At 37.0% G+C, this 27,819-nt stretch overlaps 1 protein-coding gene across 1 annotated transcript; it reads right to left on the bottom strand.

The window, feature by feature from the left end:
- On the bottom strand, positions 1 to 27,819 carry FAM135A (family with sequence similarity 135, member A; the record flags this gene model as incomplete). The annotated part of the gene is made up of 14 exons (XM_010085895.1): positions 1 to 92; positions 1,787 to 1,947; positions 3,976 to 6,292; positions 6,551 to 6,705; positions 7,014 to 7,087; positions 12,923 to 13,078; positions 14,802 to 14,851; positions 17,017 to 17,094; positions 19,619 to 19,772; positions 20,144 to 20,270; positions 22,859 to 23,032; positions 23,374 to 23,444; positions 23,561 to 23,700; positions 27,740 to 27,819. Coding segments are annotated over 14 exons (3,829 nt in total), but the record flags the coding sequence as incomplete, so codon positions are not given.

Raw genomic sequence — 27,819 nt, 5'->3', positions numbered from 1 at the left:
CTGATTCCTTTCGGACATAAGAAAATCTATTCTCCCTCCAGGCAACCCTAGCTCAATGTAAGTCTTCACTAATCTTAGATCCGCACTGTTACCTTAAAAGGAAAAACAATCAAGAGTTAGATACTGTGAAGTTAATTTGCAATAAAAGCACTTGAAATTCTGAAATGAACCTACCGCACAACTTTATATTTAAACACAGCTAATATTATTCTCATTTCTAATTAAAATTCAGTAGGACTTGGGAAGATAAAACGCAATGCCAAATGTAGTAATAAAATGGTCTATAAAAGTGACATTCCATGCAGACACTGTTTTAAAAAAGCAAGGATTTAGGAAGTCATGTTTCATTTTGTCTTCGCACCCAACAGATACATAGCACTGTGAACACTACATTCTTAAAAACCTAATTAACTTTGATAAAAGTCAATTAAAGAACTCAGAGCTAGCTTAAAGAATTCAGTGAAGGAGCAAGTAATAAGCATTTTCATAGGATAAAAAGGCAGAGTGGACTGTCAGCAGTTAAAAATACATTTAGACTGGTACCTAAGACAACAAATGCTAGTTTAACTGGCATCCTGAAGATTGCTCTACATCAGCGACAATTTATACTTTGGAAGAAAGAGTACCCTTTCTGCCTTAATTAGAGAACAATATTTTTATTTAAATCTGCTATTAATAGGAAAGAACTTGCATGAACTTGCCATTTCATAAGAAAATTCTAATTATGTGTATTTTTCTAAGGCTTTAAAGACATGTTTTTTTAACAACAAGTTTTTTGGCCAAGTTAACTTTATGTCAATTGTACGCATGCAATAGCATTTGAACATCTATGTTAGTAAGAAGGAATAGTTCTGAGTTCTGTTTTAAAAGCACTTAAGAAAAGATACTTCCCGCCTAGAGGAAGAAAGAAAAGCTATTCTGTTATTTTAATTATTTCTTTAACTTAGGAATTTGAAAAATGAACAAGAAGGCTGTGCAGTGTCAGTCCAGTCCAATCTTCTACCTATTGCCCTCTCGTGTTTCCTTACATTGTTAATTTAAGGAGCTTCTCAAAAAAAAGACAAAAACATCGATGGCAGAAAGCTATGAATATCTGAACTAGAAGGGATATTATTTCTTAACATGCACATATGCTTTGAACTAAAAGCAGGTGATTATATTCAAGCTATTTAAAAACTTTCCAATCCTTCTTTCAATTAGCAAAAGATTTTCTCATTTCTGCTACAGTAGAGTTTCTGTTCTTGGACATATTAAAAAAAAACAGCTGGGTTGGGTCCTGGGCAACCTGCTGTAGATGACCGTGCTATGAGCAGGGGAGTTGCACTAGACAATCTCCAGAGATCCCTTCCAACCTGAGTTGGAACTCGGTAATCTGATCTTTTATAACTATAAACACTTCATGCATTTTACATATACTATTGTTTTTTCTAACAAGATACACATTTTACTTTCCTTGAGAATGTAGCATTACAGATTCTAAACAAAACTGTTTTGTTGTACCCCATTCTATGACCATGATACGGACAAATACCTACATGACATAAAAACTGGAGGATGTATCTAATGTGAACTATGGCATAAAACGGGCTTATGCGCATGAAAGCTTTACTAAAGACAAATGTTATACAAAATTCTTAATTTAACCAAATCTGTGGAAGACATTGTCAAAGGTAGCAGTACAACGTCAGATTCTCATTCCCCTCCAGTGAACCTATTTCAGAACCACTCAGTTCAGAGTTCAAGTGACTGAACTGCTATCTCTTTAGTATCACATTTTCCAACGTACCATCCAGGCCATGAACGCAGACTATAAGATGTATTCCTTCTTCTGAACAGTCATCCTCTTCCATGCTGAAATAAGGTATCGAAGAAGCCAGTCTGAAAACATCACTGTACATAAATCCAGGAAGTTTAAGTTGTTTCAATTCTTCTTTAGCCTGTAGGAAACTGGAACAAAACCATATTTATGATAAAACAACATTTACTATTGCCAGACAAATGTAGCACCTCCTAGGATACAGTTTTCTACTGTCTCTTTGTCTTCTATGTAATTGATACGAAGGAAAATATATTTATCAAATTACTATCTTTGCAAAACAAGCTGGTTCCTTAAAATATTTTTTATTCCAGCTTCCTACAGCCCCTTTTCCTCTGTAACAAAATCCATACCCCAGGCTCTACCCTCTTTTCTTCTTTGAACATCTCTGCCAACTCTGAAGTATTTCTGAAACCACTGAAGATTCTGGGTTACTTCTGGTCTCAGGCAAGCAACATCTTTGTTTAAATGCAATAACAAAATTACAGGAATTATAAAGAATCACAAGTCAAGTTGAAGATTTCCGCTTTTGGTAATTCTTGACACACTTAAAACCTATCTCCTAGGTCAGCAGAGAACTGGAGCCAGTGTTGTCATTGCTCAACAGAAAGCCCCTCTGGTAGGCTGAATAACTGACACGTGCTTTAGAAGCAGCCAGATCCAGACCTCTGACCTTTTACAGATTTAATGAAGGCATACACTATAGGGTTTCTAATAGCTTAGCTCCCCACATGCTAGAAGTTCCTTGGTTCCCTCCCTCTCTTCCCCTTCCCTTAGTTTTTTGTGTACGACCGTTCTACCTAATTTATTGCATATCAGCTTCCCTGCAGCACTCTGAGCTTTATGCTTCCTTATGTTTCTTTCCCTCCGTAATCCATCTGTTCTGCATGATCCGTCCCAGTGTCATGCTGTATCCCATCCTCTTCTGCCTGCTCACTGCTTTCCTCCTTGTCCACTTTTTGTTCTGTTTTCCCAGCTTTATCTTTAGCTCATTCATCACTATCTGGCAAGAGCAAGCCTCAACGAAGTCAGCCTGAACAGAAACCACTGCAGGCAGCTGGTCTTCTCCCTCTGCAGCAGAGATGACTTTATACTCAAGGTACGTTTTCTGAACTGGCTGTACCAAGGTTGGTTCTCTATGGAGCAAGATCGTGCCTTCTGGAATCCCAGCTATCCCACACTCTGGGAGACTCTGCTAAGTCCTTGATTTTACTCCGAGTTCCCTGTTTCTTTTATTGTTACAGACCACCCTAAACAGTCTCTGCTTTTCATCCCTACCACTCCACACCAGTACCCACTCTCCAGAATTTCAGAAGCTACTTTTCCGTCCAGTTCTCACCTGTTTTCCTCCAGCACTGCTCAGTTCTTCCTCCTGTTCTCAGCTGCTTACCGCAAAGTACGTGGTTTTTTACCTCTTCTGCCTGCTTAGCATTTTCCTTGTTTCTGCCTCTCTTATAAGCTTTCCTCTTTCTGATAGCAATGTTTTACTTCCAATACAACATATTAAGCTGCTGCTTCCCAAGTTAGCAGCAGTGGGCTATCAGGGAAACTCCTGTGTTTACAGCAAGAGGAGGTGCAGTCTGGGAACCCTGATGTTCCTCTAAATTTGGCTTTCCTGATATCCAAATTGCAGTGTAATTTAGAGCACTATGGTCTCTGAGGTGTTACATTTTGGATATCTGAAGTTAAGACTGAAAAATAAGGCCATCACCTTGGCTAACATTGCACATTTGCTTCACTAACTAATTAGACAACCAGTTACAGAATGGTTTTGATTTTATGTTTTTAAACTCAAAGCATATTTTCCTATGCTTGCTATTTTAACAGCTTCCATTTCACAAAACACCATTTTTATTCTCAGTAGCCATTATGACATCCCTTTTCAGCCGAATGATTACTTTTTAAAAAAGGAACATATTAGAGAAACAACAAAAAAACCCCCTGTGTTTTGCTTGAAGTTTGTCGAACCACATGAGATTACAAGATAACTGATAGAAGGAATTCAGTGCTAACACACTTTCTATCTGAACGTCTAAAACAGAATGCACAAGCAACAGTCCTGGGGGCACTCTGGAGTCTAACCATGCTTTTTTTCCCCTTCTATACTATATCAACATCATTCTAAAAATCAAAAAACTTCATTTAAAACAATCACTTACGCTAACATTTGAGGTTTTGGGGAGCTTTCATACCAGGAAACAGATGAAACTGAGCTGTAGGATGTGCTGCCTGGCTGTTGTGTAATAGCGTCAGATTTATTCCTTGAAGAACAGATAACATTGCAAGGAGAGTCTCTCAGAGAAGAAGGAAAAGATAGACAACCAGGAGTGCAGACAGGAGGCACAGTCATTCCATCTCGCAGAAACCCACTATCAATCCTTTCAGATCTCAGGGCTCTCTCTTCTGCTGAGCCATGATCCTGGTCAGCACGGGAAGCTCCATCTAATATACTATAGTCTGTTTCTTCATAATACCCGTTTTCAATCATTTCTTGATCCTCCTCTTCTTCCTCATCTTGTTGGGAAGAGCAAATCATTTGTTTTTCATATGTTTCCTTTTGAGGGCTAACAGGATCGCTGTTGTCTATAGGCCAAATATCTGAAATATCTGTGCTGCTTCGAGAGCCAAAATAGTTTTCAACAAGCCCTTGCTTTACTATGTCAGTACTACTGGTTGGAGAAGGATTATCTGTACCAGTTTCACCTTTAGCTACTGCCAGTTCTTCAGTTATCTCCTTTAGTTCTAAAGGCTCATTATGTTTTCCTTCATTTGTCTTCTCAACCTCATACACTGCACTTACAGATGAAGAACCTGAAACAACAGACGGCTCACCCATACAAGTCATTTCCAAATGCAATTTAACTGTTTCTTCTGTAGCGTTAAGACGCATTTCAAGGTCCTGAGGGTCTCTGCAGACTGTGCCAAGGTCTGCCTGTGGGCTGCAACTTTTCACATCAGCAGATGTATCCTCATCTGGAACAACTGAGTGTAAAAGGTCTTTTGTTCCTGAGAGCGAGGAATGTATAGACAAAGTTTTGTTATCGGCGTGCCCCAAAAGAACAAGACATTGTTGCTGCAAATTGGTGTTTGATTTTTTACTGTTGGCACACTTTGTCAAGTCAATTGCTCCAAGATCCAATACCGTTTTACTGTCACTTAGCTGGCATTCAGGTACAATAGATATCTTTGAATTGTCATCAGGTGACAGCTCATCGTCATCTGAAGGCAGAGAATTTATGGATGTCAGTGATGATTGTATTTCACTTACAGCGCTGGTACTCTCAGTGCAAAGGCTTTCTATTGTATCTTTTATAGCACAGTCCGGTTTTAGTAAAAGCTGAGGAAATGCTCTCTCACCATTGTATGCACTTTGCCCTTGAACATTTTCAAAAACCTGATCAGGGTTGGGGTGAGTTGCAAAAGAACTTGGTTCACTTTCTATACCTGAATCTGAAAACCTAGAAGAGGCATACGTCACGCTAACATCTGGTAATTTAGTCATGTCTCCACTTGCAGAAAGTTGACTTTCTTTTGTACAAAGAGTAGGCTGATTACTTTTCATTTTTGTCAAGATGTCACTGGTATGTTCAAAGTTTCTTTCGCAAACATCTTCCTTTGCAAGCACTGGTTCCTGTTCTCCTGAATTGAGTTTATTTCCAGATTCTGAAGACTGAGTATTGGGTGTCTGCAGATTCTCTCCTTGAACTCCATCTTGTGGAAACTCAGACCATGATCCAATGTGTACAGTTACCTTCTCCCCTTCATAGGGATTCTTATTACTTGGTTTGACTTCAATTGTCCTGACTCCTGAGGAAGCTGGTTGACCTCCATGACAACCGTCAAGTGTACCTCTGGATTGCAGAGCACTATCTGCTTGGATAGTTCCAGGACCTGCGCGAGAAATACTAAGTCTGCGAAAAATAGCCACATTTTCACAGTGCACTGGGCTACCCGGATCTGGCTGGACACCTTCAATCTTGGCAGTCTTTTCCTCAGTTCCAGATGCCAAAAATGGAAGTTCTCTTTGACTTATTTGCCCAGTGCAGGTCTTTGTATCACAAGGAAATCCACCTAGTGTAGGGTCCAGCCCTTCGTTAGCATTGTAAGAAGGCCTGCCTTCTGAGCTTCTAGAGGCATCTTCCAGTGCTGCACTTTTCAAACATTTGTAGCCTACTAAGACCACAGAGTCCTTAGAGTTCTGTTTCACAACCTTTTTTGTGTTTTCAGGTTTCATTGTTTTCATGAGCTTAGTAACCTTAACTTTGGATTTATTTGCCTCTTCATTTTTCCCTTTCAAAGTTTTTGTTAGCATCTTTTCACTTTCTGAATGCCAAAGGTTGGAGGCACCTGAAGGTCTTATTTTCAGTTCCGGGCTAGTAAAACCAGCTACAAAAGCTTCTTCAGCTTCAAATTTATCCAGTTTATTGGACTCTGACCGTGGAAGACTCTGAACTACCAACCAGGGTGCATCCAGATCTTTCACCAAAAAAAAGCAAGGGGAAAAAGAATAAGAAAAAGGATTTTTTACAACAAGATTACACAGGTTACTGAAGCTATACAGTACTAGTAACTATAGAACTTTACACATCCTCTAAATTCAAACTAAAGAAACATTTCCTAGCAAATAAATGCGCTCCCTTAAAGCCAGCAAGAAATGTAAAGAAAAATACTCAGGTTTCACGTAATTTTTGCTCATTTCTTCAAAAAGAAAACTGCACTGTGAGGTGTGCTTACCTTCAGTAATTGAATCTAAATATCGATCTTCAAAGATTATAGGCAAGGAGTTCATATCTCCATCTAGTTCACTGCATTCAATAGGGAGAGGTGGAAGAGAACTGCAGAAAGAAGTGTTTTTGATAGCTGCACACATCTGTAGATGACTTTGAGCACTGAAAAAAAAGGAAGTAGTCCTACATGAAAAACACAGAACTATTTATTTTTACATTAACAGAAATTAACAGTAGCTTAATTCACTTTAGTAGAAGCTTTTCTACTAATTAGTTACTTAATAGTTTTAATAGTTATTTAATAACTTCTTATATAACTTTCATTAAAAATTTCAAATCTAAATTTAGAACCCAAGCTTCCCTTGAGGTTGCTATGTAAGTATTTTTGCAAGACCGTACTTCTACACACCATAACTTATAGAATAATTGTACTACACGCTCCATCCTGTGCACTTCAAAAGGCTACTCACTGTAGTTCTTGATAGGCAAGGGCAGCTTGCCTAGGATGCTCAAGACAAAAGAACGCTTCTGCAAATCTGCGCACCTGCAAGATCCAAATACAGTTAGAGCTTATTTTATTTTACCTACAATTTTGAAAATCCAAAAGCATTTCTGCAAAGCAATGTTATTATATTATGTATATTATATAGACAGTAACACTTTTTTAAATGTTCAGTCTGAGTGGGAGAGAAGAGGATGCCCCAGACAAGACCAGCAACTGAAATGAAAATCTTAATTTCTGCACTGGATAACTAAGGGGAATTATAGGAGATTCAACTGCCTGCTGAAAACTTGATTACCACGAAATGAATCATCCAAATCAGGCTCACTTGAAACAATAACACATAAAAATATTAACAGAAATTTCAGTAATAAAGGAAATGACTGTTTGATGGACACTTCTGAATGTGCTTGAGGATTATCTTCAGAAGTAGAAAACCATTCGATATTCTGCAGTCTCAAAATACAGAGGAAGCATGTGTTTCAAACTTTCCATGAATACTCTTTAGTCCACTGTAAAGTACTGTGCAAAAAAGTCTTTCATTTGTAAAGATTTTGGCTGCAAATTACAACAATAATAACAAAATGTACGCTAATTACAAGCACTGTATTCAAGACTTAATAGTGTGCCTGAAGTCAATAACCCACACAATACTAAAATGGTATTTTATAACACAGGGGAGCGTATTTTTTTATCATCAAATAATGTGTGGAAATAGAGTATGAATTATACAGTAATTTACTACAAATAATGCATTTTTCAATAAGTTGATTATGCTTTTATCTAGAAAACCTAAAGCTGAGGTTTGGCAAGCTGAGATTTCTCACATTTCTAACATAACATCAAAATATTTATTCAATCTACATGTATTTTTAGAACGTTTATTTCTGCAACTGTCCAATTACCTGCACCAAAAAAATTGCAATTCAATGCAGTATGACAGCATCTTGTTTGTTGTAACAAGAATACAAAAAAGATAGTGTGCTATGCTACACAGTGGCTGCTGGCAACTGCTTGTGCATTAACTTGGGTATAAACATCAATTTGGTTATATTAATTTAAAAAATTCTCTCCTGCTTAGAGGACCACATATGTAGGCAGTCTTCATAGTCAATCAGTTATTTACCAACCACTTCCTGGCCCCCTACTTCTTTATTTTACTCTTTAAAGATAAGCACTTGGAAGGAAGTTAGTTTTCCCTCCTGATACACTGCCCATTATACTTAAGAGTACCATCTAGATGAAGTTTTATGTTCTGGAGCTTCTACTTTTTCCTCTGTTTTCTTTTAATAAGACTGCAAAAAAAATTGCTCCAAGGTACTTAAGAAAAAAACCCAAACCTCAAACCACAAACATGAAACCCCCAATCTCTAACCTGCAGTAGAAGCTGAAAGTCCTGTCCCAACCTCCCAAAATTAAACTGACTGTATTATATAAAATTAATTTTGGTCATGATATAATCTGTGAAGAGTCATGGAAAACGTTTGGAAATAAAATGAAAACACTAAATCCAATACTTTCTTGTAAATTCAACTTCCACACTCAAGAATGACTAGACACACACAAAAAAGATGGACCTGCATTCCTTCAAAAATTGTATTTAAAGTTTATGCACACACGTGGGATTAGAACCCGTGTTCTTAAGTACTCCTCTGCGTTCTCCCAGCTGGCTTTTCTATACTGACATCCACCCTCCACATCTGTGATTTTGTCAGAGGCAATCCCCAACCTCCCCCCAGAAAGGGAGAAAATTGTTATACAATAGACTTAGAGACAATTTTACAGGTTAAACACTAGATTTTAGAACAACTGATCATGAAGAGTGGACTGGTTATCATTCTAAACTAAGCAATTTAAAAATGAATTAAAGATCCTAATCAATCAGGTAATCGGAAATAAAACAGTAACAGGAACAATGCCCAATCTGTGGTTCACGTCAATACAAGACCATAAAGTTGTTTCCCAGGAGGCAAGCAAGGTGGTTTAGACTTCAGATGTGAGCAATCACTTTACCACATAAAATAACTGGAGTTAATATAAAATAACGTACTCTAAGCAGGTTTTTCAATAAACGCAGTTATAAACCTCATCAGTGTGACAATGTAGTTGACGGATGTTCTAGTATAGCTGAAGTGTTCTTGATTTTTTAATGCTTTTTTAGCACTTAATATTCAAACTGTTGGTAAAGAGTTAAGTATTTAAATACTTCAGTAAAATAATTAAAATAATTAATTTAAATACTTAAAATGTATTATTAGAACCTTATTTTCTAACAACACTTCAGCAGAAGTACCTGTTTTATAAGCATCTGTACAAAGAGGGTGAAAGTCATCTGACCAAATACAGATGACAGACATTTTTAAGGGGTATTTTAATACAAATAACTAAACCAGCCAGATGAATGACTCCCTAAAACAGTCCATTTATCTTAGATTAACACTAAAATTTCCCACGGAAAAATTTCCTGTGGAAGTTTATAGTCTATAAATATTGCAAGATGAAAAGGTAAAATTAAAAAGAGATTTAGCATCCAGTAGGAAACACAAGAGTATCAATTTCCAAAATAAAATGCTGATTTAGGAGGATATAATTTTGTATAATACAAAAATTTTCTTCCAGAAAGGACAGATATTCTCTCAAGAGGAGAATTAGTAGGTCATCTCACAAATCTCTACTAAATTCACTCTACTAGGAAGTCTGTATCAATTTGACATGTACCAATAAAGCCTCCAGTGAAACATGATCATTGCAGGTTTCCCAAAAGAAGTTTATATGAACCCCGAGAATATAAATTCTCAAGAGATTATTAATACAAATTACAAATTCTTATACTAAGCACTGCAAAACAGAATCCAAAAACCAAACATGCTCTTAAAAATGTCAAGGCTCAAATTTACCCTCTCTTTTTAATTGAAAAGTTTACTGAATTTATGGATTGCTGGCTCCTGCTCTAATGCCATGTGGGAAGCCAAGTGGAGCTATGTCTCTTTACATACATTTTAATGATATAGTATTCGCACAAGCTCTTCGCATCTTGGAGTACACAAAACAAGTGCCACATTTGTGAATCAGTAAAACTGTAAAATGAAGTAGCACCACACTGCTGACTGTCAATAAGTTGGCCCAGGTAAAATTTCCTTCCTCATGCTATATTACTAGAATTTGAGAGTCAGCCTGCTCGTTCTTTGCTCTGAGGCTGTATATACCTTTTTATATAAAAAGGTAAGTTCAAGATTACACGTGTCCTGCATTTCTCCTTCAGTCGTCCGGTAACTGCAGAACCCACTAAGAAATAGCAATTAGCCACTTCTTTCAAAAATAAAATAAGCTCAACTTTTTCAGTTATAACAAGGCTCATCTTAGAAAACCCCTAACTTTTAGAGGCTTGGTGTCCTGTACTAGCAAAATACACTGAGCACTATGTGAGATTCTTTATTCTCACACCACTGTGCTGCAAGTGAGGATTCATACCTCCAGAAAAGAGTATTTCTACAGCTTTTATTAATTAACAATTCTATTTTTTCTTATTTCAAAAAGCAAAAATTAAATATGATGTGGTGCTTGAAACAAGTTTATTTATGCATAGTGACAGATAACAGAAGAAGTGGGCTTAACAGCAACTGGAAAGGGAAAGAATGCAGGTGTGAAATCGAATGATACTTTAAAAAAATACAAGGGAGGAAAGGAACTGTTATCCAAATTTTGTGAAAACTGGAAAGCATCACAGAAATACTTTTAATATAAACACTAGCTCAATTCACACACTATAATTAACTACTTTGATTTATATTTCCTAGAATAACCACAGTAAAATTCAGTTAAGGTATTTGAGAGCTAGAGAGAATCAGAGATTTTTAAAAGAACCAAATTTAAGAAGTTAAGTATTACAAGCAGCAGTATCTCTTTTTTTTTTTTTTTTTTTTTAAACAGTGGAACAGTAAAAATAAAAATATTAATACTTCTTCTGTTTTTATCAAATATATACTTGTACAATCACTAGCATACCAGCAGATGAATGCAAGTGTGGATTAAAGTGAAAGAATATTCTCATTTCACACTTTCTACCCGTTAACCTGAAGAATTCCAGAATTTATACAAAAAGCAGAAAAAGGTAAGTGAGAGTCCAGAGGAGAGCCATGAAGATGATCAGAGGGCTGGAGCACCTCCCCTGTGAGGACAGGCTGAGAGAGTTGGGGGTGTTCAGCCTGGAGAAGAGAAGGCTCCGGGGAGACCTTAGAGCAGCTTCCAGTACCTGAAGGGGGTACAGGAGAGATGGGGAGGGACTCTGTATCAGGGGGTGTAGTGAGAGGACAAGGGGTAACGGGTATAAGCTGAAAGAGGGCAGATTTAGACTAGACATTAGGAAGAAATTTTTCCCTGTGCGGGGGGTGAGGCAGTGGCCCAGGGTGCCCAGAGCAGCTGTGGATGCCCCATCCCTGGAGGGGTTCAAGGCCAGGCTGGATGAGGCTTTGGGCAACCCGGGCTAGTGAAGGGTGTCCCTGCCTGTGACAGGGGGTGCAACTCGATGATCTTTAAGGTCCTTTCCAGCCCAAAGTATTGTATGAGTCTGTGATTCATAGGTAGCTAGTAAAATGATCACAGTTCCCTACGGTTAGCATGTCTAACATGTTGTGCTCTTTCTGAAAGTTTCCATTCATTCTCCAGAACAGCCCATCCACAACCACGATTCTGTCATCAAACAATGTGATTTATCAAGCCTTTACATAAGACCACAGTCCAAGTATCCTTCATAATTAGTTTCCCCTCCAGAACCAAAGCAGAAAGGATCTTGATGCAAGTGACAGAAGTGCTGGTGAGGCAAATGAAATCTCTGAGAACTAAAGCCTTAAAATGGACTTTGTTTTGCATTGTGACTATTGCAGAGCACTGATAATGTGTATTCACATTTCATCATACCTTCTAGCAAGCTCTCTGCAGATGGTTTTACAAGAAGGGCCTCCAGATAATCTCCTAAAACTACTTATTCTACAATATGTGTGTGTGAGATAAATGCGCAGATTGTGATGTCAGCCAGTAAAGACACCAGGCCAGCTGAAGATCTAGCTGTGTGTTTGCTGAGTAGGGCTGGTGGGTGTCGTGGTTTATTTGGTTTTGTTTTAATGAATCTTTCTCTGAAAACTTAAAATGTTATGTTTCCTCAAATCCTTGGTCACAAAAAATATTTATTAGAAAGTGAGGGTAACACTTTAGATCCTATTTGAAAATATTTCGCTGCGAAAACCAGCATTGCTGGGGTTTTGCATGTAGAAAGCCCACAGCAGCTGTATATACACACATACAGATCAGCTGTCTGGGTAGTAGTTACTAACTATATGTGTTTTTATGCATATACACACATACTTACATGCCAGATAATTTCCAATACTTCTTTTTTTTAAAATCCCACTAAAGAGCCTTTTCAAAGCTTATGTATGCTATAAATTCTTAATTCAGAAGGAAAGTGCATTTTGTTTTCTGATGTAAGCAGGCAGCCTAAATGCAGTAGGGAAGTAAAATGCAGGGTGGGCACTATGCATGGCTCCTGCAGAAAAATACATCGTTCCACAGAAATACAGCTTATTCCACAGACTGCAACTTGCCTTCAGAACTGCATTTCTTATGCAAAAGATCAATTAATCAGTTGGTTCCTAAACATAAATAATGTGCATTTTGTATTATATTCCAAGAGTTCTAACAACATGATACACAAGCTAAAAAATGCAATACAACAGCTCCCTTCATGATAACAACCAACTTTCCCAAATAAAACCAGAAAAAAGTAGAATCTGGAGTCTGATTTTGATATACATTTTCCTAACAATGTGTCCCAGCAAGAGTATGAATGTGCCAGAGTTCCTAACACCGGTCAATACTTACCCTTAACGTGTGATGCTCTTGTGCTAGCAATGCTGTGACCTCCTCTTGTAAGGTAATGACTTCCAGAAACTGCCCCCAGAGAGCCATTAGAAGTGAGCAAAGCTGAGCAAGATTCATATTTATGAGTTCTGCCAGTTCATCAGGATTTTCCATTTTCTGAAGTTAGGAAAAAAAATTTCACAATTAACAGATGAGACTATAGAAGTACTGACAAAAAAGAATAGTGTCCTTCATCTTAGTAAGAATTTTAATTTAAAAAGTAACTTCCACATGAGAACCGTTCTGCCCGAGAATTGAATTAATCTACATTACAAAACTAACAGATTATTTTATGCTGCTTTAAAGTTGTCTTTCAGATTTAGATCTCCTGCTCTTACTAAAGCAACAATTCTCTTTATAGCAACCACAGCTATGAGTCGCAACTGCTGTTACTTTCTAACATGCAAAAATACAGTGTGCCTGAAAGGAAATTAGAAAACAGAAAATCAATACTCGGCATGTTAGTCCAAATTTGATACAATCGTAAAAATTTAACAGAGACCTCTCCATTTCAGAATAGTCACAACTCACAATAACATTTATATGACACTATATATCTACATGTACTTTAAACATAACCAGGAAGCAGTGTTATAGTATAGGCTTCCAGGAACCAGATCACACAAAGACAAATTCAGTGCAAAGCAAGTTTTCCTATCTTAACCATGTACTATAATCCTGTGATAGCGTTCCATGCAACTCAATTGTGGATTGCTAGGCTTATGTTCCCTACCATTTCACAAAACCATAATTTTTCAGAAACTAATGGCAGGCATAGAAGGCACTGAGGCAAAGGGTTGAAGAAGTAAAGAGAGTAAAGACCCAGCTCTAGCAATATTAAAGAGCAAGTAGAAAAAAGGATTGCAAATAGTGAAAAATCAACTTGGCAGGTGAGAGTAGAAATAAGAGGAGGAGGAACTTTAGATGAGAACAGCACAAAAGAACAAAAAAGGATAAAAAGAAAAAAATATAACCATACTTTAGCAAGCTAAGGCAGAAACTAAAGAATTCACAGAGCTATGTAAATGTAAAAAAACACTTTTCATAATTATTTAAGATTATTAGTGGTCCACAGAGAGCTAACTGTGCTGACTCTGTCTCCAGTTATACAAATTATAACCTTTTAAAGCCAGTATTCCATCTCCTTGCAGTTATACTACTACTCCAGCAATGAAAGGGAAGCCTGCTGTTCTGCAAAAGCTGGGCAGATGGCCCACTCAGCACAAAGCATGGACAATCTTTCAAAAAACCTGTGCTTTAAACTTCACTGTGACAATGAAAGTAGCTATTCAGCTGCGACTCGTTCTGACCAAGGAGAGAGTTGGAGAGACAAATCTAAGTAATTTGAAGTACACAGTATTTCCTTCAGAAAGCAAGGAAAACAGGAGAAGGAGACAGCATCAGGGCAAGTCCTTCCAGACGAGGGGATGACTTGGAGAATCTGCTTTGGTACAACTTACCACTACTGCTTGATCTTCTAACATTGTTATTTGACACCATCAAAACCAAAGAATTCAAATTACAAATGCAGAAAATTTGAAATATGATTTTAATACCAGTAATCCACCTTTCTATAATCTTCACGTTCATGATACACAAAAGTTGCCATGGCTACTACTGACATGCCGAGCCACAGGATAAATAGTTATGTTTTGGAGTCAACTGAGCAATCTCTCATTGAATGAGGAAGAGTTGAAATAAGTGTTGGCAAAAAACATTCAGGACGTTATCAAAAACATGAAATATGAAAGAAACAGTTAATTCCCAAGTAGCATATGATATCACCATACTCTGCTTTTATAGTTATTTCACGTACTTAATACATGAAAAACAAATGTACCTTTACTTCTTCACACAATTCTGTAAGACGAACTTCTACATCTATGTTTTCTGGAAAGATGAGAGGACATATCCATGAAAAACGTTCTTTCCAAGTTGCAGAGTAAAAACAGTTATCTCACAGAACAATTTTAAAACATTAAATGGAAAGAACCCATCAAATAAGACTTGAAGACATATTGAGTGCCACAATCAAGTTTAAATCAAGTAAATTTTAAACTCCCATTAAAAGAATTTCTTAGTAATTTCTGAGATTGAGGTCAGAACATGATTAATAAAAAAAAGGTTTGCAATTGAGTATCATGATCACTTATCATGATACCTTGTCGAGAACACCAATTTTCTATTCAAAATTATACTTGAAAATACTGTAATACAGATGATACAGTTTGCAGATTATCCACTGCGAGCTGCTCAGCTATTCAGCAGCAGTGTCATCATTCACAACCAAGCTAATGCAATTCCTCTTCTACCTCAGATTTTCTAGAGAGACCTTATTTCAATAACATTTTTCTACAGGTATATTATTTACCTGATTTTCAAGCTACATACAATTCTTTAATTGTGTGAGAATTAGATTTTAGCCAACTAAACCTGTTCTTTAATTTATCTTTTTCTCAATAGCTCAATGTTAAGAGCAAATAATTCTTCCATGGTATGGCGGCTTAAACTGGATCTGAACCTTGAATGACTTATTGATGAAGAAAACAGATTTATTTTATTCCTTCATGTAATGTGTTTTTCCTTATCATTCCTGTTGTACTCAAGGAAATCTGATCAATTAAATAATAATTCAGTACTATGTTTTGATTTCCTTCTCCAGTTGAGGTACCAGTAACAAGGGAACAATTTATAAACCCTAAAATTGTCTGTAAACAATATTTATATTTTAATTCATTTTTGAAACATAATATTAAGGAGAAAACCCACAATGTTTCTTGAAAGCATACACCAGCAAACCGTGCCTTGAAACCCACAATAATAAATTTAGGATATGGATAATGAACAGCAGTTTACAGAATGGCAACAGTGTGTTTACTCAACTTGTCTTTGAATCATACCACCTAGATTTGGTAAGTACATATTGATTTTGAAGTAATTGCATCCATTATACTTAGGTTTAAACTTAATGGCAAATTAACTCACACAACTCAAAGTTCTGAGAAAATAAGTTGGAATGCACGAAGTTCTCAGAAACAAGTTCAGAAAATGTTTTTGAAATAATCTACATACACCCACATAAGCTAAACAGTACTTGATGACAATATTCTGAAAATAGACAAAAGGAGTTTATGATATGAAACTACTTTTGGGGCACAATACTGATTATTTATGTTGTTTGTCACACAGCAATTGAGAATAGGCTTTGAACAACATTTAAAACTCTGAAGTCTAAAATTATTATGGAAAACCCCAAACTACAATGTTATAAATAAAAAAAACCACAACCAAAACCAGAGCAGAGACAGTACAAGACACTAGGAAATTAAATATTAGCATTCTATAGCATTAATGTTCATCCAGCAAATATCTGATGGAATTTTGCTGGCCCTGCTAAAAAATAGTTTTGTTTTCTTTTTAAAACAAAACCAAAATGCGGTTATAGATTATTAAGCTGGTGACCTACTATGAGACTGAACTGCCACTTTATTCTCTTCTCATCACAAACTTCCTTGTGCTTAAACAGCACTTGCATCTTTTGTCCAGCACTGACACTCTCCAAAGGGAGAGCTGTCCATTTAAATGGGGACAAATGCACCTTAAGCTTTGAGAACGTCTTGGGTAGTGCTTGGAAGAATTAAGCCTTGAAATACCAGAAGCAACCTGAAAGGCTTCTCAGGAAGAAAAGGTATTAGGTCTTTAATTATCTAAAAAACAGAGTCTGTGATGAACTAAATGAAAGTATAATTTTTAGCTATTTTATTGAAATGGCAATAACTGACCGAACTCTTCAATCATTTTTGTTTAGTAAAATAGAACAACTCTAAAACAAAAAACAGTAGTAATTTCTTTTTTTCTTATCTATATTCAGCCTAGAAACAAGTAGCTCAATTCTGCAGACTTCTTCAGAGTTCAACATAGGTTCCCTATGGCTGAATGTGAAACAGTGCTCCTGTTTACAAAAAATATAATATTTTATATTATTAATAAGAACATAATATTTAGTGTTACTAATAAAAATCTGAGGGGTTGTATCACCTGCTTTGAAAACATACCTAGGTAGGCGTCTCTCTGGGTTCGTGGATATTTTCTTCTGAGAAGGCGTTCATAAAGGACCTGCATGCTGGCCTTGGCTAGTTATAGGGATTGCACACACATCACTAGTTACTACACTCCTTGTTTTCATCTGTGATTTATTTGCCTTAAAGTTAGTAAAAAAGCTTATTGCTAGCCTAGCAATTAGTGCAGATAGATCAGTATATGGAAGCATATCAATTTAGTGTAGTTTCTAGAGTAGCTGTCACTCGTGATACACATGAAGCTAGCATTTTTATTCACTAAAACCAATAGTACTTAAATGCTCAGTTACAGGTATTGAGTCCAGCAGTTCTCTGCACATGCTTCTGCAAAATCACTGTCTTGTGTTAAAATTACATGACAGAGCAATAGCAAAGCAAACAGAAGAAACGAAACTAAAGAGAGAATAATTTGATTTTAAACAAAAAAGTGATGATTCTGGGATTTAAACAGGACTCAAGCTTCTCATCTGTCATGCCCATTTAAACTTCACACAGAAAATCTCAACTATAAAACAGTTCATTTACTTTAAAAGTTAAAAATAAATGCAAATGACAACTGGGTACTTTGTGAAGTCCAGAGAGCTTCAATTTCTTTACAGGCATCACAGCTAACCTCTCATGGCTTTTTTTTTTTTTTTTTTTTAACTGTTGATAGATTTTAGAAAAATTAGCGTTAATGGTAGGCTTTAGTTATTCTTCACAAGCAAAAGGTGAGTAGTAGCAGAATATTTACATTATTAGTCCTTTTTGTTATATCAATTTTCCCAATCAATGTATATACAAAATAACTGAAATAAATAAAAAAAAATATGTACAAATAAGAAAGCAAAGTAATTCCAGCAGAGACTTAAAAAATTACAAAAAAAAGCCCCACAGGAAAAAAACCATCAGCAGAATGTGTACAATGAATGTTAAATGTAAGTAGTAATTTTCTCTTCATACATTTATTTTGAGCATTTCCGCTCAAGCTTGCATTCCTAAAGGTAAGCTAAATTACCCACAGAAATGACAAAAGATCTGACTCAAGTTCCACTGAAGCATATGAAAATGTTTTTGGTGACTTCAGTGAGGTTTGAGAGATACAACCCAACTATGCAATTGGGCAGATTTTCCTATTTTCAATGGGCAGTTTTTTTCTATTATACATATATATTTTGTAGGAATGTTTTAGGGGAATTGGAGGTCCTATCTGAAACATCTAAGTATTCAGATTTAGTCTAAGCCTATCCTTACAACAGCAATACTGCCAACAGATACAATTCGGGAAAAAAGCGAATTTTGTTCTTAAAAAGGAACACTATGACTTGAGTCATTCCTTTGATAGAGTGTTCCCCTCCATATCAAGATTAAGATAACTGACACAGAAATATTCTTTGCATCATAACTGTAGCAGTATATTTGCTTCTAAAAAGAAAAAGCCTCAGTTTCTGGTATTCTTCTATGCACAGATTTGTAATGCACTCCTCCCTCCCTCAAAGAAAAAAAAATTAAAAAACAGCTTTGTATTTTGTGATATACAAGCAAAACACTCTTTGTTTGAATCACAAATTGACTACATCACATTTTAAACATCATTTTCATAGCTCAATTTCCAACCTTATTGTTTCATAATGCTTAGTTTTGACATTGGTAAAATTAAGCAATACAACACTCAATATATGCTGTATACAACCAATGTAAATTCCAAAAGATCTTGGGTTTGGATTTAAACAGAACTTTACAAGACTAAAAACATATATGCTTTATGAGGAAAAAGTCTAAATCATCCTTTATAAAGCCAATGTATTCTTTTTTACTTTCATTGCTCTCCTAGTTCACAAGTTGAGGCTAGGCTCTCTAATATATCTGCACTCTACAGAAATGTAACATACATTTCCATACATTTCCTGTAGTAATTTTACAGTTAGTTTTATCAAATATAGTTACTAGAAGTCTTCATCAACAAAGAACTTAAATTTCTTTCTATGAGACTGTCTTATAAAAGTTTAATTTTAACTTTAGTAAAGAAACAGCTTCTCGGAAAGCATACTTTAACTACTCAGTTTTACAGAAACAGTTCTTGTCTATTCAGATCTTTTCCTAATTCTTAGGTAATTAAGTCTGTTTAACAAGTTACACTACAAACTGAATCAGCAGCAATTTCTTCTTGTAGGTCTTTTTTCAGAGAAGTTTCCATTGTAAATATTCTTCTCAAGCCAAAGTTTACAGAGTTCCAATTTTTATACAAATATGGAAGGTTTCCTTCTAAGAAACAAACAAGTGCAGCATGCTACTCGGATTAAGAGTTTCCCCAACTTTCTCACCACTGAACACGGTGATTTGAAATAACAGGGCAAATCAAGACCAACAAGAAAAAATATATTTGCATAAATCCAGGCTGTTATCTCCTCATCTTATTAGCAACGCCATTATACTGTTTCTTTTTTATTGTTTCTTGAGTTATTAAATTCCAACTCAGTTTAAGCAAAAAGATTTTAAATACGCAAGATGTATGAAATGAATGCCAGTTTAATCTAGAAGGGGCTATTCTTAATAAACATCGACAGCAAAGTGATACATTTTATTCAATTCAACATACCCAGTTCAATTCGGTGAGAAAAGGGGAGCTCCTTTGCTACCATAATGAAATAGCTATGTAACCCTTTGAAAGCAAGCAGCAAACTGGCACAGAGCGTATAATGAAAATTATAAGCATGGCTGAGGAAAGACTCTGAAACAACAAAACTGCAACCCTAAGAAAGAAAAAGAAGAGATGAGGCACAGATTAATTTTGTACAGTAAATGAAGTGTTAACAGAATAACAAAAAAGACAGATAAGCACATTGCCTCTTCTCATGAACCTCATTCTTATCTTTGTGATTTTTCAATGGATTGCAATTATCTTAAAAACACAGTTAAACCCTAACCATTGTAAGCTTTCCATCTGCGTGTTCCTGGAGCATGTAACGTAGCCTTTTGGAACAATTTTTCTAAATTCCCATATCATGCAGCACACTAGACTAAGTCTAACAAAGTTCATTCTCTATCAAGTAATATTTCTGCAGAAACGATAAAATTCACACCTCCCAACAAAAATAAAAATGTTATACTGATACATTCTTACATCTGCTGATAACTGCTTTGTGTAGTTGTTTCCAAAGACCACACTTTCAAGAGAAGGAATCACAGAGTCCCTGTTCTGTGCTGGTGCATTCCTGTTCAACCATGTGTTCTTCACTGGGCGAGGAAAGCTGCAAAAAGCACAAATGAACGGATAATTTGGACATACGATGCGTCACAGTTAAAATAAATTTGTGATTTTTCTTGAAAAGCAGTAGAAAGAAGGACTCTCAGTAATAGCCTGGAAGTTCTTAGCATGGTGGGCTGCCCTTCTAAAACCCCTCAGGATGGCCCAGTTACCTCAGCCGCTGGTGCTGCGCTAGGAGAGCTGTGCTTCTAAAGCAGTTCTCTTCAAAGCATAACTCTGGCTAGTTGGAGAAATTTAAGAAATTCCTACCCTCAACTGTTCTGTTGCCATCTCTAACCGTGAAGCTCAGCAGACTCTGTGCCAGGAGACTGTGGAAGCTCTTCCTCATCATTTCCAATGCAAACCTCAGCTAATTTAAACAGCATTCATGAAAGTTTAAGCCATACAGATAAATGTTGATCTGTAACAGGTAAGAGGCATTCATTCTCTGCCAGCTTTGCTGTGGTGACTTCACCTCCGGAAAGTGAAGCAAGCAGCTGGAAAGCTGTCACAAACTGCCATTGCTGTTTTCCTAAGGGATGCCTGACCCTCTGCCTACTAAGGAGGAAAGCCCATCTTGAACCCCTGGGAGAAGACAGCATCCATCCTACAGCAGCAGCCTTGCGAGGACACAGAGCTGGGAAAAATTAATGGAAGATGAATGAACACAGAAAGTGGAGACTTCTGGATAACGGCCAGAAATAAACAATGACAGGTTAATAAAAGGAGTTCATTGTATAGGACTCCAGGGCTGTAACCAAGTGGAATTATCTCCTCTCTTTCAAGAAAAGTGTTAATACTGGTTGTTCCTGAGAGAAGCTGGGTGCTACTCCGAAAATGAAAACACTGAAAAAGTGACCCCCTAGGAAAGGAAGGGATGCCAATGATGTGAGCGTGACTCAAACAGAGGAGCAAAACTGTCACCCAGGAAAGCCCAAAGGGTGAAGGGGAGTGAAGTCTGCAATGTTCCAGTTTTTCAGAAAGAGGTGCTCCAGAAAAGCAAGTGGGATACGGCTACAGTAACTATAAAGTATTTGCTAAGTATTAAAATACAGGATAGCCCAGATGAAACAAAACACTGCAAATTTTAAAGTTTCTTCCTCTCTCCACCCCCCACCCCAAATGGATATAAAGGACAACTTGGATCCTTAAAATAATTTTATGGACACCAGTAACATTCTACTCTAAAGATAACCAAAGCAGCATCGAAGTTGCCGTTTAGTTTCAGTATCTCCTTACACAAGATACATCAAGTTGAGGTTTAAAATCAAATAGCATTATTGTATCATCACTTCAAAAGCCAGAAACAGAGGAAAGACCGTACGAAAAACCTCAGATTTTCTGCAACCTTTTAAAAAGTCAGCGGGGACAAACACATTTCTGGCTAAAAATTAGTAACAAAACCTGGTTTTCATTTTCCCACAAAGAAGTGAAGTTCCACCCTATAGCTATGGGACGGATACAGGGAAACACTTGAATTTCACTTGCGGTACAGTGCAACAACTTACACTTTACATACATGCTGCTACTTTAAATGCGTTAATAAAGACGAAGTCTTCAACAATACCAGCTTAAGATAATTCCCTCCTCCTCACTACTTGTTGCTCTCCCAAATAATGCTGCGCCATCCCCTCCTATGTGCCACTTCAATTACTATATAACCACGCCTAAAACACATCACTAAAACAATCCAACTTGAAGGTATAAAAACGACAAAAAAAAGAAAAAAAGCCAACTGAATCCTCCAAGCCATCACAGTCCCACTGCGCAGACCAGATGTCAAACGCACCTAGAGACACAGCTTTCCATGATGTGAAGACAGGAACACGCAGTGCGATTACCTTAAGCTAAAGGTTTGGACAATAAAGGCACAGCCTGAATTTGACTATGAAGAAAGTCAGGGGAAGTAGCATGGTGTATTTGAAGATCAGGAAGGAAGGCATAGATATGCTAAAGAAAAAGCTGTGTGTGACTGACTGCATGGCCCTTTTTTGTATTTACTTTTGAGACAGAGAAGGAATGTAAACAGAGATTGCAAAGGGTGATGCAAGTCAATGAAATCAAAAGGCTTCAGTAAAATCTAGGCAAAAGTTTTTTAAAGAGAAAATGAAATTCTCCAGTTTCACTTGGTTTAGAAAATAGTACATGCAACATTTGAAGACATTGCCACTGCAGTAGTACCTGAAAACTGTGAAGATAGCTAACAGAAGATGCCCTATTTGTACTAATGGCACCTATTTCAGTCACTAACTAGAGTGAAGAACAGATCTTCCCAATTAAGAAAACATATAAATATTTATATAAAAATATACATCTACCAGTACAGATATTTATACTTTCCCCCTCTTCTCTGGTCTTGTGTATTAGCTCTCTCCTACACTACATACTCTTATTTCCAACAAAAACAAACTCAAAACCTGTCCCAGGTAACTTTGACAACAAGAATTTTCTCATCCCTCTTGGCCCTAAATTCCAAAATCATCATAAAGAAAACTATACTGCCCATAGACTGAACTCCTTCGTAAGTATTCTGTTTTTATAACCTTTCCATTTGGACACTAATTTATTTGCATTTTATTAACACGAGATTACCTTATCAATGGCTGATGCAGAGCAACCAAAGAAGCATGGACTACAACCGATATGACAGAAAGGTGGAAGTAATCAAACATAACATTGACGTAATGATGAAGGCCCCGGTGTAAGTTAAAGTGCAACTTTAAAGTTCGGCTACTAATTGGCTGTAGTGTGCTCAGGTCATCTGGTCTAAAAAGAAATTAAAACAATAGACAATTAGAACAATCATATTTAAAGTGCAAGTTATTAATAACTGATGCAGATGGCAGTTCAGCATAGGTCTATACTTTGGAATGCAACAACATGTCCCCTAGGGAAAAAAAAAAAAGAAAAAAGGAAAAAAAAAGAAAAAATGAATCAGAATGAGACAAACCAGTTACGAAACCTTGAGAAACTTCAGCATTGGATTTCTTTTTTACCCTCGTAGGTCTAATATGAACACACTATGTCTATGTATAATACAGATTTAATCAGTTTAAAAAGTTAACATATATTGTTGCTTTAATAAAATCTTCTGTATTTCAACTTACGAATAGTCTGTATCCGTGAAGTGTAGATCTAATATTAGCAGAAAATTCATTTCATTAAGAGACTCCTCAATCTAGAAAGAAATTGTAGAAGCATGAGACCTTTTCTGTTCCCTTATTTATACTAATCCAAATTGTACATAATGAAGACTTAATTATCTGAATGCAGTAAAGTTGAATGGCAGATTACCTTCCTCTCATCTAACAGCATTTTTATTTTGAAAATCATCACATCATTCACAGAAACTTCTTCATTTTTGTAAAGAATCTGAAATGTTTTACTGCAAACTATATTGTCATGGACTGAAGCAGGAAAGGCAAGATCTGCACCTGCAAAGAGAAACAAGTGTGAACATAATTGGCCTTGAATCTGGAAACCCTGGAGCAGCTAGTAAGTGGAACTATCATTCCTATCAGTTTCATGACCACTACTAAAACTGTAACACCAACAAAATCATCAGTTTCCATTTTAATCAGCAACTGCTGGAGACAAAAGGAGCATATTTTATTTCAAAGAAATACTGTATCAATATTTTAATGTAATTTGCTTTTAATATAAGTTCTAGACTGAAGAATTTTTGCTTTGTTCCAAATTGGAGTAAGACATCCTAGGCATCAAAAATTCTAACAAAAATCCTGAAACCTGTCTTGTTTCATTGAGTATTCATGTTAATTTGCAAGGCTTAACCACACTGAGAACTCTTAATTACCTACAGATGAGGCAAAGAGGCTAAATGACATATACCACTCCAATAAATTAATCAAGAACAGAGGTGCTTTGTTCTTTCCTTCCAGATCTCTGCACACTACTCTGGCCAGACCAGTTCCAAGGTCATTAACTGAATCTTACATTTCTCCTTCAGAATGACACTTCTGCTTTCAGTCTAGAGGCTGCTTATCAAAAAGAGTTCAGAAAAGTGTGATAAATGGTTGGGGAATCCCTTACCAAAAAAAGGCTGAAAGACTTGTAAAAGAAATGAGAAAGGGAATGGTTTAAAACAGTTATTGAGAAAGTATTTTGCATAGTTGCAAGGGGTTATCACACAGGAAATATCGTGATGGGCACCATCCTGTGAAACGACACATAAAAGCGGATTGAACTTGAAAGAACAGAAGTAACAGAAATACTGACAGTTCCTTATCGCTCCTCTACAAGCAGGCTCAAGAACATTAACCTCTTCCAGAACACAAAGTCTAAGAAATTGAGTAAATGACAGTGCAGAACATTTTTTTAAAATTCTTTTGATTCTTAATAAACTACTTCAAAGGAATCCACAAAAGAAAAAAAATATCTGCAAAGTTTGCGCTTTATAGATTCAGGGTCTATGGGTTTCTCATAGAAAAATCACTGCACCTCGCAAATATTCCCACTCTATAATCTTCATAGTATCTTAGTCCAACTTCCCTTCAGAAACTAGAAACAAGTAAAAATATTGGGTTTTGCTGAAGAGTAATTCCTGTATATATAACGCCACTTTCAGCTCCAAAGGGCAGAGCAGGTATGGTTTCACGGGACACGTCACCTGATACAACCACCCAGCATCAGCAGGAGGGATCTCCCACTCCAGTCTCAGACAAAGCAGCAACGGAGACACACGGCTGAGGTCCCACTTCCTACGCAGTGTCCAACTGAGCTCCAGCCCTCAGTTCTGCTGATTTCAGTGTAACGTGAAACAGCACCTTCAGAAGTGAGAGCGAGGAGTCCAAGAGGAAAAGCTGACACCAGGAAAAAGCCGAGCCACACACCCGTGGGCAGCAAGGTCTCACCAACATGAGGTCAACAAGGCAGAACTACTATTTTTTAAGTCAACAATGTATTGACTGGCCAAGACTATTTCTAGGCTTCTGTCCACACAAAAAGCCATCTCAGCCACAGAGGGGAAAAAACAGCAGGGAACTAATTTATTCCAGCATTGTAAAAACGGACATGGCATTCCTAACCTGCCTTTTTTTTTTTTTTTTTTTCTCCTGAAAACCAGCCACAAGTTTCTGATAGGAGGAGGAATACAGAACAGCCTCAAATCTGAAACTACCTCATACAGGCTAGAATTACACACATTTTTCTTTTATCTTTCTAGAGCATGACTACACCTCCCTTCTAATTACAAGAACGCCAGGAGACCTTCACAAGTCTGGAGCTAAAGCAAGAGGTTGCCCTATCACATCTGTAATGACATTCACTCTGGGTCCCAAGCAATTCTAGTGAACTACTAAAGGATGTGGGAAACAGAAATGGACAAAAACGGGATTTAAATGACCACAGAACCTCACGAAGAGCTGGGAAGGGCTGGGCAACGGGTGGAAGGAGATGCAAAGGAACAGGAAGAAGGGAAAAACAGAGACTGTGTATTTGGCTTGGGAAATAAAAGGAAGAGACAGATCAAATAATGTGGGAGAGGGAAAAACACCCAGCTAAAGGTAAGGAAACGAGGTGACTTGTGCAGAGGCTAGGGAGAGATAGAAGTAGGCAAAATGACTTGGACTGGAGTGGGAAGACCATGACACTGTCAAAGGGAATATGATTTAGAACAGATAAGTATGAAGAAAGAATAACAGATAGATAAGTATAGGAAGAAGTACCTGACCAACACAGGGCATCATTCTCAAGAGTGAGAGTTGTGGGCTCCTGTCCAGCCTCTTCTATGGTCAACAAGCAACAGACACTCAGATAGTGGGTCAACCCTCTCTGTGCCAGTCCACATGTGGCCTAATAGCAGCTATTTTCTACAAATAACAGTGGTCTCAGTAACTGGCATCAGCTATTCCACCACCTTGAGGAGGAGAGCTGTGAGTTAAGAGCTACAGCATCCAGCTCGACTAAATCAAGCAACGAGCCAAAATGAATGCAAGCCAGAGGTCCTCAGCAAGACCAAGCAGAAGGACAAACTAATGCCCTTCCATTGACCAGCTTGTACCCTTCTCTCTGCGTTGTTGTGGCAAAACCATTATCAGTAACCACCTGATAAACCAAACTGAGAGACTGATCTAAAAAGGACACCAGTTTTTGGGTTTGGAGGGGTCGTATTTTTGTAAAACCACTGCTTGTCATCTGAATGAGTTCCCCAGCTGAGGTCCTGGGCCAAATCAGACACCTGTGTCAACAGAGCACAGAGCAACATGAAGGTAAGGAGTGGCCAGGGGGAGCCATGGGCTGTTTTGGTTTTTTTTTTTTGACAGCACTGCTGATCTAAACTCACATCAAATTGCAGCCCTGTAACACTTACATCCTTTATGCCTAGTAACAAGCGACAAAACAGCTAACACATGTGTCACAATTTACTAAAAAGACTGCAGCTTTCTGAAAAAATAACTGAAGATCATTCTAAAATACACTGTGAAATGGAAGAACTTTTTTCAGCAATATTAAGCATATAATTAAGTGACACTATTAGAAAGCATGTTTTACTAAATGATCAGCATAGCAGAGCTAAATTCCCAAAGCCACACTGAACTTTGCCTTTGAAGTGGAGTAATCTCGTCTCATAAGAATTACTGATTTATTTTACACAAATCCAAGAAATGTTCAGGAAGCTTGAATAAAATTTGGTATCTACATTGTTGCTCTACTCAGAGTTACTTTTAAAATAGCCTCAAAAATTCAGGTTTCTGTAATCTCATATCACATTTGCTCAGACTGCAGTAGGTTCTTCCTCCTTGGAATTTCAAGAATTCCACCTGACATTTGAAATTTTAATTCATTTTTTGCTTTTCACATTTTTACAGCATGCTGAGGTGCAGGTTTCACCGAATTAGGAGAGCACTAGCATGTTTCTCCAGGGTGAGTTTGCCTGGACAAAGAAAGCAAAAGTGAGCGTGAGGTTAAAAAAAAAAACAATGAGGGAGCGGGTAATTCTGTTCAGGAGGTTAAACAAATTTTCAGCTTTGCCACCAGGCAGCAAGAGAGTAAATCTTAAAACGGCAAGACTGGATCCTTCCAGAGTCTTCTTTTCAGAAAAAAAAACGGGCTTAGCAATCTGTATAAGCGTGTATCTGAAGTTCTCCACTACTTTGAGGTATCTACTTAAATGAGATCTGACCTTGGTCATCTTAGCCTGAAATATGGACAAGAATGAGCAAATCAGTGGAAAAAACAGAAGACACCAATATAAAGGGATCACCATGTTTTGCTACCAGCAAAGGGAACTAACAGAGTTAGTAACACAAATTCCGTAATCAACTTTTAAGTCTCATTGGTAAGAACAAGCTAGTTTTTCAGCAGGTCATCATGAACCAACTTATACTTTTATTGTGTTGATAACAAAATTCAAAACATTTTTACATTAGTTGTAGGAATATAAGACAGAAAGCATGCTCCCTTAATTAGCAAGGCAAGATAACAACCTCATTTACTAAACGGCTTTGCACTTACCAGTTGCGTGTAACAAGCTAGCTTCTAATTTGTGTGGAATTCTTGGAGGAATTTTCATTGATGCACGAATCTGGTAAAAG

This window comes from Pterocles gutturalis, unplaced genomic scaffold (genome assembly GCF_000699245.1).
Source record: "Pterocles gutturalis isolate BGI_N339 unplaced genomic scaffold, ASM69924v1 scaffold32245, whole genome shotgun sequence".
Lineage (NCBI taxonomy): Eukaryota > Metazoa > Chordata > Aves > Pterocliformes > Pteroclidae > Pterocles > Pterocles gutturalis.
This window is presented reverse-complemented; position numbering and strand designations above follow the sequence as displayed.